General features: G+C 41.5%; 2 protein-coding genes across 3 annotated transcripts in view; one reads left to right on the forward strand and one right to left on the reverse strand.

Moving 5' to 3' along the window:
* LOC109411435 (exostosin-1) overlaps positions 1-12,705 on the forward strand; it is a 703,630-nt gene that overhangs the window by 58,366 nt on the left and 632,559 nt on the right. The window lies entirely within an intron of this gene.
* LOC134289524 (uncharacterized) lies at positions 7,032-10,612 on the reverse strand. 2 transcript variants are annotated; one of them, XM_062855438.1, is made up of 3 exons: positions 10,533-10,612; positions 10,401-10,474; positions 7,032-10,272 (listed from the first exon to the last, which is right to left on the reverse strand). In XM_062855438.1, the coding sequence occupies exon 3, from the start codon at positions 10,123-10,125 to the stop codon at positions 7,510-7,512; it is 2,616 nt and encodes an 871-aa protein (XP_062711422.1). In that variant the 5' UTR covers positions 10,126-10,272; positions 10,401-10,474; positions 10,533-10,612; the 3' UTR covers positions 7,032-7,509. The 2 variants fall into 2 exon arrangements, with proteins under 2 accessions (XP_062711422.1, XP_062711421.1); XM_062855437.1 differs by having other exon boundaries at positions 7,032-10,474.

The following is a 12,705-nucleotide window of genomic DNA, read 5'->3' on the forward strand; positions in this document are numbered from 1 at the left end:
TCCAGGAATTCCTCTGGGAATTCCTCCAGGAATTCCTCTGGCAATTCCTCCAGGAATTCCTCTGGGAATTTCTCCAGGAATTCCTCTGGGAATTTCTCCAGGAATTCCTCTGGGAATTCCCCCAGGAATTCCTCTGGGAATTCCTCCAGGAATTCCTCTGGGAATTCCTCCAGGAATTCTTCTGGGAGTTCCTCCAGGAATTCCTCTGGGAATTCCTCCAAGAATTCCTCCAAGAATTCCTCCAAGAATTCCTCCAAGAATTCCTCTGGGAATTCCTCCAGCTATTCCTCTGGGAATTCCTACAGGAATTCCTCTGGGAATTCCTCCAGGAATTTCTCCAGGAATTCCTCTGGGAATTCCTCCAGAAATTCCTCTGGGAATTCCTCCAGGAATTCCTCTGGGAATTCCTCCAGGAATTCCTCTGGGAATTCCTCCAGGAATTCCTCTGGGAATTCCTCCAGGAATTCCTCTGGGAATTCCTCCAGGAATTCCTCTGGGAATTCCTCCAGGAATTCCTCTGGGAATTCCTCCAGGAATTCCTCTGGGAATTCCTACAGGAATTCTTCTGGGAATTCCTCCAGGAATTCATCTGGGAATTCCTCCAGGAATTCCTCTGGGAATTCCTTCAGGAATTTCTCTGGGAATTCCTCCAGGAATTTCTCTGGGATTTCCTCCAGGAATTCCTCTGGGAATTCCTCTAGGAAATCCTCTGGGAATTCCTCTGGAATTTCCTCTGGGAATTCCTCTGGAATTTCCTCTGGGAATTCCTCTGGAAATTCCTCTGGGAATTCCTCTGGGCATTCCTCTGGGAATTCCTCCAGGAATTTTTCTGGGAATTCCTCCAGGAATTCCTTTGGGAATTCCTCCAGGAATTCCTTTGGGAATTCCTTCAGGAATTCCTCTGGGAATTTCTCCAGGAGCTCCTCTGGGAATGCCTCCAGGAATTCCTCTGGGAATTCCTCCAGAAATTCCTCCGGGAGTTCCTCCAGGAATTCCTCTGGGAGTTCCTCCAGGAATTCCTCTGAGCATTCCTCCAGGAATCCCTCTAGGAATTCCTCCAGGAATTCCTCTAGGAATTCCTCCAGGAATTCCTCTAGGAATTCCTCCAGGAATTCCTCTAGGAATTCCTCCAGGAATTCCTTTGGGAAGTCTTCCAGGAATTCCTTTAGGAATTCCTCTAGGAATTCCTCTAGGAATTCCTCTTGGAATTTCTCCAGGAATTCCTCTAGGAATCCCTTCAGGAATTCCATACGGAATTCCTCCAGGTATTCCTCCAAGAATTTATTCAGGAACTCCTCCAGGAACACCATCAGGAATTCCTTCCGCAATTTCTCGAGGAATTCTTCCAGAAATGTTCCCTGGAATACCTGCAGGTATCCTTCAAGGATTTTTTGGATTAATTCCTGGAAGAATTCTTGGAGGAATTTCAGAAAAAAATATCTGTAAGAATTGAAGGAGAAATTCTTGGACGAAATCGAAACTGTTACTACATCAATTTGTCCCATAGTTCCTATGTGCATCACCGACCCGATTCCCAGCTGCTCTTTTTAAACCCCTCAACCTCCCAGAAGAGAGAGCTGATACAAGTGATTGCAAATGTGACATTATGCGATGCGGGAACTGGGTGTCACACACTGGAATCTCTATGAGCGCCTGCTGCAAGTGACCGATCATGCGCTTGCATATTTCTTGAAGGGTCGCTCGTCGTCGTCGTCATCGTCGTGTGAGGTTCTAAATTCTTGAAAACTAGATGGAACAAAGATAAATCTGAATATAAACGAAGCAAAAATCCATTTCGCCTAGGTTCATTCCGTTGGCATTGGTTGGTTGGTTGACTGGCCGGGAAAAAAGGCGCGCGCGTTTGGAGTGAGATGTACGATCTGACGAGTGTAGGGGAGGTTGGGGTTCTTGAAAATGAACGATGGTAAATAGACGGATTTTCTTCAGAAAGACTTGATTAATCCAATCGACTGAGTTCCAAGAACGAACGGAGAAAACATCTCTGCCTACGAATGTACGCTAATCACACCCGTGTCAACGAAATCACAATTTCCCAGCAATTCCAAAGAGGAGACTTTACTGCCGTCGCATCGCAGCCTCAGAACGTTTGTCGAAGTGGCGAACACGTAACTGAACATCACGGTGATGGCGATGGCGATGCGATGTGGCACACATCTGCGCTCGTCGCTTTCACATGCAGAGTGGGTCCGAAGAGCTAGCTGTGATGGAGTCCTTCGCACGTCTACTTTGCAGATGGAAGACGGGTGGCGGAAGGCCCTGGAAAAGAATATAATATTCAAATATGGCACAAATTTCTCAGTGGATGGAGAGTTGTTGGATGAGGCAAGGCAGCAGCAGTGATGCCAGTAGTCGTGAGAATTAACTCTAGGTTGCAAAATAAAACGAAAGTCGAGCTGTATACCATGTTTTACCAAGACCAATTTTTCATATATGTATACATGTATACATGTAACGAGTTGATTTTGAAATCATTCGCCAATTGTTGAACACTTAACCCAACTAACAATTACTCTTTTTACAAGCACCTTTACGACGAATTAATTCAGCATGGTGCTGAATAACATTTGGATAATTTTCAGGCACAACATTTGTTCGGGTTTTGTTCACACAAATTTGGAGAAACAATAAAGCATAGTGTTGTGTACCAACTGAACTGTTTGTTGTTTAAAACATTTTACAAACTGATAGTAAAGCTGTTATTCAGCTACTGCAAAAATGATTTAAAAAAAATAAAATGCAAAATTTTTCAATTTCTACGAGAGTTTATGATTGACACTTTATGTTGTGAACAACTATTTTGAAATAATAACTACAAATACATTTACCTAAATCAAGATTCGAACTCGAGACCCATCGATTGCCAGCCGCTTGCCTTCCTATCTGCGCCATCCTAGAGATGATGAATTGACGCGCTCAAATCAAAACATAAACTTCCCGTGGTTGTATAATGATTACACTTTGACTCCTATTCAGCAGTGGTGAATAATGTTCTGTTTATGGTTAACAACTGAAGAACACGTTAATTCAGCTGATGTTCAGTAAAAAAAACACGTGTTTTTCATCCTGTACACTGAGTCGAAGTATGATGAAACGGAAGCGCTTATTTGACTTGTGAAAAACACATTGTACAGATACATGTTCTAATTTTTGCATGTACTTGACAAGAAGCAGAAAAAGGTCTTGTTAAACTATTTTGTAAAGAAATAACTGCAAGTCGAACAAAAATATTACTAAACGCTTGAAAAGTGTTTAAATTAATAATTGTTGTTACCGATACGAAAGGTTGAACATTGGCTACTTTTTCAATTGAAAAAACATTTGTACAGTTATGTGTACAGCATAATTTTAGTTCAGCAACAATTCAGCATGCATGCTGGTTTGCGGCTTGCGATTGTTAGTTGGGAATACTGGAATTTGCGTTTTCATTCGTTTATCCAGTGCTCGTCTGTTTTAGGTATACATCAGAGGCGTATCAAAGCTTTTGAGGGAATTTCAGAAGAATTCCAACGGTATTTTCGTAGGATTGAGGGACATTCCTGTAATCTACTGGAATGGCACTGCAACCCCCTAGAATATCCATGGTATGCCCTTGCAACCTCCTAGAACCTCCTGAAATCGTCTGAAACACCATGCAATGACCCTGCAAATCCTTGAAACCTTCTGGAACACTCCTGAAACCCCCCTGAAACTCTTTTGAATGTGCCTGAAATACTTTGGAGCGTCCACAGGGTAAACTTCTGCAATTCTCTGAGTTCCCCTGGAGCACTTCTGGAATGCCCTGAAACTGCTTGGAACACCCTTGAAATATCTTAAAAACCTCTAAAACGCACCTCAAAACCACAGGACTATCCCTGAAACCCTTAAACCCTTGTAACGCTAATGAAACCCCTGAAATACCACCGAAATTCCCTGAAAGGCCCATGTAACGCCCTTAAACCCTCCTACAACCCCCTGAGACCCCATGAAAACCTCTGAAACCCCTGGAATGCTTCAGAAATTCAGCTAATTGTGGAAACAACCGACTGATAGGCAGAATTTATCCCTCTACAATTGGCTTTTCGGTCCGGAAAATTATGAGCGGGGTGATTCTATTACATCCGACGTTTCGGCCCTTGGTTTGGGCCTTCTTCAGGGAGGTTATAGGGGTACCGCTACTTGTATGTCGCCGGTTGCTTGGCGTAGCGTTGTCGGATTTGGCAGATTTAGTCTTGTGTTGGCTATTTGTGGGTAGATGGTGAGGGTGTAGTTATCTAAACTTGGATTTACCACTGCGCCGAACACTAACATGGCGTCTAAACACCGAATACTGAACACTGAGTATTCAGTGTTTAGACGCTATGTTAGTGTTCGGCGCAGTGGTAAATCCAAGTTTAGATAACTACACCCTCACCATCTACCCACAAATAGCCAACACAAGACTAAATCTGCCAAATCCGACAACGCTACGCCAAGCAACCCGCGACATACAAGTAGCGGTACCCCTATAACCTCCCTGAAGAAGGCCCAAACCAAGGGCCGAAACGTCGGATGTAATAGAATCACCCCGCTCATAATTTTCCGGACCGAAAAGCCAATTGTAGAGGGATAAATTCTTCTGAAATTCGTTACAACACTTCTGTTGGGCCTCTGAAATCTCCTACAACATCTTCGATCGCCCCTGAAACCCCCTGGAACATCTCTGAAATCCCTTAAACCTTTGAAATAGTCTTGAAACCCCCGATGTTCCAGTAAGGGATGTGTTGGGAACCCGCGATCTCCCCTATATGCACGCCATTCACGAGTTTCTTCGAGTTTCTGGAATAAACGTTTAATTCGCTTGTGTTTTCTCCCCCAGTTTATTTTTCTTTGTTTTGTCCTCTTTGTGTTCACAAGTAAGTCCTGGCCATCCGGAATTACTAACCCCGCAGCAAGCTGGTACCAGCACCAAGAGGCGCCAAGCACTCTACAAAATGCGCAGTAACCCCGGATGCGTATCAGAGATACCCGATACCAAATCCTCACCTTGCCCATCCTTGAAAAATGTGTTATCCTAACCTCAAGTTGCCACGAGTACATTGGCCTCCATCCAGAATTCATCATTATAATACAGAAGTTATTGATTTGTATGTAAACAAAACAAAAAGAATCTCGGCTCCGTAAAGCGTTAAACGCGATTGAGCCTTCAATAAATGAATTAGATTTACAAAAATTAACCCCTGATATGCCCCAGAAATTTCCTTGTAGACCCCTGTAAAACCCCTATACTCTCATGTAACCCCCTGTGATTCCCTTAAATACCCCTGAAACCCCGGGAACGCTTCTGAAATCTCCTACAACACCACTGTTACGCCCGTGAATCTTTCTGCAACCCCCTGGCGCCCTTGAAACCCGCTAGAACGCTTCTGAAATCCCCTGGAACACACATAAAACCCCTGGAAACTTCTGAAAACATTGCTGAAATCTTATGAAATGTCTTTGAAAGACCATCGAAGACTCCAGTTATGCCCCTGCAACGGGGCCGGATCGCAACGTCCGACGGCCATACTGTCCGGGTCGTTCGTTATAAGTCGCGACTTTTAGCGAAATAACCTCCAAAAGTTTGGATGCGTCTTAATATCCTATGTGCCTTCTTTCCTTGCACTTCTTGGCCTATATGCGGACGTTATGCCTCGAAAAAATGCGCCATAAAGTCTTGGGACATTATGGCCGAGGACGTTATGATATTGCACTCCCTGCAACCTCTTCAAACGTCTTGGAACTAGAGGTGTGCGCCGATTTGAAATCGGTCGGCGACGGCGTTTTGCGTGTTTTTGGCCGGCGGCGGCGGCGTGATCGGTGTGACGGCGAATACATTTTTATAGTTTTATAGTTAATATTTTTTGTCAATTCCGTTAATCAATATCAGTGTTTTATTTTTTAGTAACTCATCATGTTGGAGATGCAGTGACATACACTCCCGTTCAAAAGTTTGGGGTCACCCCCTCAAAAACATGTCATTTTTTTAGGCTCATATCTCAGCCAATTTGCGTCCGATTTCAAAACCCTAGGTTTCATTCAAAAGATAATAAGTCAAAGAAACTTTGAACATGATTTAAAAGAAACTTTTTCAAATAAATTTGTATGTAAACTTAACCCAAAGTTGCCAAATTTTCTAAAAAATGAATATAAACTTACGGTAGTGTCGCTGGAAGTTGGGTCGACCAAATTTAAAGATGAGAGCGGTAATATGACCCATTTTCTATTAGCTTTCAACTGCTTTTTACAGAACTTAGCTAAAAAATCTAGAAAAAAAGTTATTAAGTAAATTAATCCTTGATGTCATCGACCAAAAGTTTGGGGTCACCCCTCGAAATGATGTATCGGCCAAAAGTTTGGGGTCACTTTCGTAAAACATGGAAAAGTGATTTGGTGATATCTTCGTCATCTATAGTTCAATTTTAATTATTTTTGGCTCATTTCAAAGATAATTAACTAAATTTACGTTTGATGTCTTCGACTTAACGTATTTAACGATTTTTGTATATAAAAATGTTATGTAAAGTTAGCACATTTTACCACGCTTCAAAAAATGAGGCAACTTTACGTTAAGGTTTAGTATGTAAATTTCAACAAATATGTGTGGTTCAATGTCTAAGCAGTAAGTATCATTCATTTTGTTTCAAATAAGCCAAGAAGAATTAAAATTGAATGAAAGATGACAAAGATATCACCAAATCACTTTTCCATGTTTTACGATAGTGACCCCAAACTTTTGGCCGATACAGCATTTTGAGGGGTGACCCCAAACTTTTGGTCGATGACATCAAGGATTAATTTACTTAATAACTTTTTTTCTAGATTTTTTAGCTACGTTCTGTAAAAAGCAGTTGAAAGCTAATAGAAAATGGGTCATATTACCGCTCTCATCTTAAAATTTTGTTGACCCAACTTCCAGCGACACTGCCGTAAGTTTATATTCATTTTTTAGAAAATTTGGCAACTTTGGGTTAAGTTTACATACAAATTTTTTTGAAAAAGTTTCTTTTTAATCTTCAATTGTAATGGCTCGGCAGTCTTATTAAAGAATTAAGCGAACTACAATGTTCTCGCTCCGACGTTTCGGTCCTGGTTTGGGACCTTCTTCAGGGATCTATAATTTATTCACAATAAGGACAATAATTGGACTCGTATTTGACATATAAAGTTACACATAAAACAATTTTACAAACATAAAGGTGTTTAAATTTACATTTTTGTAGTCTGTTTTAAATTACTTACAAAGAATTGTTCGCTTTTGTCCTAATACTTTTAGCCTGTCGTGTTGTCCTTTTCGTTCAAACATTTGTGGAATCCTATTTTGTGTTATAATCTTAATTTCAAATTGTCTGTGTTATAAAATCGTCTACTCACTGTTGTAGGTGTACTAAACGGTCAACGGTATTGTATGTTGTTCTAGTAGCGGGAGTATTTGGCGTTTTCTTTGTACTGTTTCACTGTCGGGTGTAGGCGAGTCTAATGTTTTCCAGTTTTTTAAGATGGTTCCTGATTCTGATTTTGTGTTTGTGTTAGTGATGTGTTTGGTCTATTGCTATTAGTGTTATTGTGGTGATGGTACTTTTTTAGTGTGTGCATGATTCCTGTATAACTAATACTTAACCCGTCCGTATCGGTCCGTTTGTTTATATTTTTCGTCGTCAGAATGTGGCAAATTTCTAGGATGGGAAGTCTCGTTGGTTTATTGCTGGTGTCTAGTATTGTTGGGTTGGAGTAGTCGAATGTGTGCCCTGTCGTTGCGCTGTGGTGCATTATAGCCGTCCTTTCTTTCCATTGGTCAAGTTGTATCTTTTTGTAGTCGTCATCTTGCATGTCCATAATTTTATCGAGTTTGTTTTTGTCCGATTTGTGTCCGTAGAGTCGTGTCTGTAGTTTGTTCGTAGTTAACCCTACATACATAGCTTCGCATTGTTGACATCTTAGGCTGTATATGACGTTGCTCCTCTGCTGCTTTTCGGTTGTCCCTTTCATGCGCGTGTACATCCCTTGCATCGTGTTGTTGTTGTAGTGACATATTTTTATGTTTGCATATTGCCCTGTCTGTTGTATGTGTTTCGTTATCAGCGGTGAAAGCTTGTCGATGTATGGGATTGATCTGTATATCGTCTCATCATTATTGGTTTGTTCCGTCCGTGTTCGTGTCATGTTTCTGTTGTTGATCATTCTGTTGATTAGTGTTATGGGGTAGTCATTTGCTTGGAGTTCCTCTCTGATCGTCTGGTTCTTCTCCTCCTGTGTTTTGATCGTCGAAAGTTTGTTTACCCTTTCAATGAGGTTGTGTGCAACATTTGTTTTTAGGTGTATTGCATGCATGGAGTGGAAGTTCAAAAATCGGCCCGATGCGATCGGTTTTTTGTACCAATCGGTTGAGAACGTTTGGTTCTCGTGCCGAATGACTAACACGTCCAGGAAGGGAAGTTGCTGATTTTCTTCTACCTCTGCCGTGAATTGCAGTTTGGGATGGTAGCTGTTGAACGCTTGCAGAACATCGTGAATTTGCTCTTGCGGTATGCAAAGAAACAGATCATCGACGTATTTCTTGATGATCGGGATCATGATGTGTAGTGTTGTGACTACCGTTTCTATCAGTGCGTCTGTGACAATTTCTGCCAAGACGGGTGATAGTGGGCTTCCCATAGCCATACCAGCTATTTGTTTGTAGTGTTGATTTCCAAACTTGAAATAGCTGGATTCAACACAGTGTTGGACGATTTCCAAGAAGAGGTCGAGGTTGATTGTGGTTTTTGTTTTGATGTTATCCCATTGATTGATGATTCCCTTTCTCACCAGTTCGTATGGAATGTTGGTGAAAAGTGAGACCACATCGAACGATACCATGATGTAGCCGGGGGGAATCGTACATTCATTCATGAATTGGCTGAATTCAAACGAACTGTTGATGCTGTAGTGGACGGAGATTGATGTTTGGAGGATGTTCGCGATGTACTTTGTGAGTTGGTAGTTGGGTGCTGTCATCGTAGGGACCACGGGACGCAATGGCAAATCAGCTTTGTGCGCCTTTGGTTGGCCGTAAATTCGTGGGCATACTGCTGTGTTCGTTCGCAAACGTTTGGCTGTTTTTGCGTCGATTAAATCCAAATCGGCTAGCCGGGTGACGAAGTTGTTGTTTTGTTTTTGTAGTTTGCTTGTGGGGTCTGACGTCATCGTAGCGTAGGTCGAGGTATCTGCTAGTAAGTGGTTCATTTTCGCAACGTAGTCTTCGCATCTCATGACCACTGTCCGGTTCCCTTTGTCTGACTGCAGGATGCAAATCTCTGGGTGTTGTTTAAGGAATGCTTCTGCAGTTTTCATAGCTTTGGTACAGAATTTCCTCGTAGATGACAGCGTATCGCCTGAACCTGATCGATTTATGTGGTTTTGGATGATATTAACCACTCCAGCCCTGGTGTTCTCCTGGGTGGATCGGTCCGGGTTGCTGTTGATGATACTTTCCACGTCCGCTATGAGATGAAAGTATTGCGATATAGGTGTTCTGCGTGGCTCTACCGCAAATTTTGGACCCAGGCTTAATAAGACTTCCATATCTTTGGGCAGGCTGACATCAGTGGCATTCAGGATCGCTTTTTGGTTCAACGACGGACCCGTGTGTGTGGTGGTTGTACGGTCAAGTAACGCCTTGTACTTCTTATCCGTACGTCGTCTGCTATTGTTGAGTGTAGAATGATACGCGATTTCTTGAAGGAAGAGAAACTGCGCGTGGGTGCCACCAGGAGTTGCACTCATGATATGTTGCTTGAGGACGGATTGTTGGGACGTGAGCTTACTGATTTTGTTGAACGTGTTCTGTATTTCGACGTTCAGTACAGACCTCTGGAAACGGTCTAGGATTCCTTGTAGCTTTCCAGTATAAGGACTTTGAGCTTCGAGTAACGAGAAAGTGCATTTGAACGTGTTGATGATGTGATTTGGGACCAAACCGCTGCTGCGGCATCGGATTAGGAACTCCTTTCTCGTTATTGCGTTCGCCAATTTTCTGTTGTTGTTTGCATACTCCTTGAACATTTTCACGATATCATGGCCGTATGCGTCTTGAAGTTGATGGTAGAAACTGATTCCGGAAATATTGGCCATGGTTCCTGGTATTTGGGCGGTATTTTCGACTGGATGTCACCTGGTATCTTCAATTGTAATGGCTCGGCAGTCTTATTAAAGAATTAAGCGAACTACAATGTTCTCGCTCCGACGTTTCGGTCCTGGTTTGGGACCTTCTTCAGGGATCTATAATTTATTCACAATAAGGACAATAATTGGACTCGTATTTGACATATAAAGTTACACATAAAACAATTTTACAAACATAAAGGTGTTTAAATTTACATTTTTGTAGTCTGTTTTAAATTACTTACAAAGAATTGTTCGCTCTTGTCCTAATACTTTTAGCCTGTCGTGTTGTCCTTTTCGTTCAAACATTTGTGGAATCCTATTTTGTGTTATAATCTTAATTTCAAATTGTCTGTGTTATAAAATCGTCTACTCACTGTTGTAGGTGTACTAAACGGTCAACGGTATTGTATGTTGTTCTAGTAGCGGGAGTATTTGGCGTTTTCTTTGTACTGTTTCACTGTCGGGTGTAGGCGAGTCTAATGTTTTCCAGTTTTTTAAGATGGTTCCTGATTCTGATTTTGTGTTTGTGTTAGTGATGTGTTTGGTCTATTGCTATTAGTGTTATTGTGGTGATGGTACTTTTTTAGTGTGTGCATGATTCCTGTATAACTAATACTTAACCCGTCCGTATCGGTCCGTTTGTTTATATTTTTCGTCGTCAGAATGTGGCAAATTTCTAGGATGGGAAGTCTCGTTGGTTTATTCCTGGTGTCTAGTATTGTTGGGTTGGAGTAGTCGAATGTGTGCCCTGTCGTTGCGCTGTGGTGCATTATAGCCGTCCTTTCTTTCCATTGGTCAAGTTGTATCTTTTTGTAGTCGTCATCTTGCATGTCCATAATTTTATCGAGTTTGTTTTTGTCCGATTTGTGTCCGTAGAGTCGTGTCTGTAGTTTGTTCGTAGTTAACCCTACATACATAGCTTCGCACGTGACGTGTTAGTCATTCGGCACGAGAACCAAACGTTCTCAACCGATTGGTACAAAAAACCGATCGCATCGGGCCGATTTTTGAACTTCCACTCCATGCATGCAATACACCTAAAAACAAATGTTGCACACAACCTCATTGAAAGGGTAAACAAACTTTCGACGATCAAAACACAGGAGGAGAAGAACCAGACGATCAGAGAGGAACTCCAAGCAAATGACTACCCCATAACACTAATCAACAGAATGATCAACAACAGAAACATGACACGAACACGGACGGAACAAACCAATAATGATGAGACGATATACAGATCAATCCCATACATCGACAAGCTTTCACCGCTGATAACGAAACACATACAACAGACAGGGCAATATGCAAACATAAAAATATGTCACTACAACAACAACACGATGCAAGGGATGTACACGCGCATGAAAGGGACAACCGAAAAGCAGCAGAGGAGCAACGTCATATACAGCCTAAGATGTCAACAATGCGAAGCTATGTATGTAGGGTTAACTACGAACAAACTACAGACACGACTCTACGGACACAAATCGGACAAAAACAAACTCGATAAAATTATGGACATGCAAGATGACGACTACAAAAAGATACAACTTGACCAATGGAAAGAAAGGACGGCTATAATGCACCACAGCGCAACGACAGGGCACACATTCGACTACTCCAACCCAACAATACTAGACACCAGCAATAAACCAACGAGACTTCCCATCCTAGAAATTTGCCACATTCTGACGACGAAAAATATAAACAAACGGACCGATACGGACGGGTTAAGTATTAGTTATACAGGAATCATGCACACACTAAAAAAGTACCATCACCACAATAACACTAATAGCAATAGACCAAACACATCACTAACACAAACACAAAATCAGAATCAGGAACCATCTTAAAAAACTGGAAAACATTAGACTCGCCTACACCCGACAGTGAAACAGTACAAAGAAAACGCCAAATACTCCCGCTACTAGAACAACATACAATACCGTTGACCGTTTAGTACACCTACAACAGTGAGTAGACGATTTTATAACACAGACAATTTGAAATTAAGATTATAACACAAAATAGGATTCCACAAATGTTTGAACGAAAAGGACAACACGACAGGCTAAAAGTATTAGGACAAGAGCGAACAATTCTTTGTAAGTAATTTAAAACAGACTACAAAAATGTAAATTTAAACACCTTTATGTTTGTAAAATTGTTTTATGTGTAACTTTATATGTCAAATACGAGTCCAATTATTGTCCTTATTGTGAATAAATTATAGATCCCTGAAGAAGGTCCCAAACCAGGACCGAAACGTCGGAGCGAGAACATTGTAGTTCGCTTAATTCTTTAATAAGACTGCCGAGCCATTACAATTGAAGATACCAGGTGACATCCAGTCGAAAATACCGCCCAAAAAAAGTTTCTTTTTAATCATGTTCAAAGTTTCTTTGACTTATTATCTTTTGAATGAAACCTAGGGTTTTGAAATCGGACGCAAATTGGCTGAGATATGGGCCTAAAAAAATGACATGTTTTTGAGGGGGTGACCCCAAACTTTTGAACGGGAGTGTAGTTATAGTTACGGTT

Source organism: Aedes albopictus, chromosome 3 (genome assembly GCF_035046485.1).
Source record: "Aedes albopictus strain Foshan chromosome 3, AalbF5, whole genome shotgun sequence".
NCBI classification, from domain to species: domain Eukaryota; kingdom Metazoa; phylum Arthropoda; class Insecta; order Diptera; family Culicidae; genus Aedes; species Aedes albopictus.

What these genes read in the sequence shown, in the direction of transcription:
- LOC134289524 (XM_062855438.1), bottom strand. Translation starts at nt 10,125, where the DNA reads ATGGCCAATATTTCCGGAATCAGTTTCTACCATCAACTTCAAGACGCA.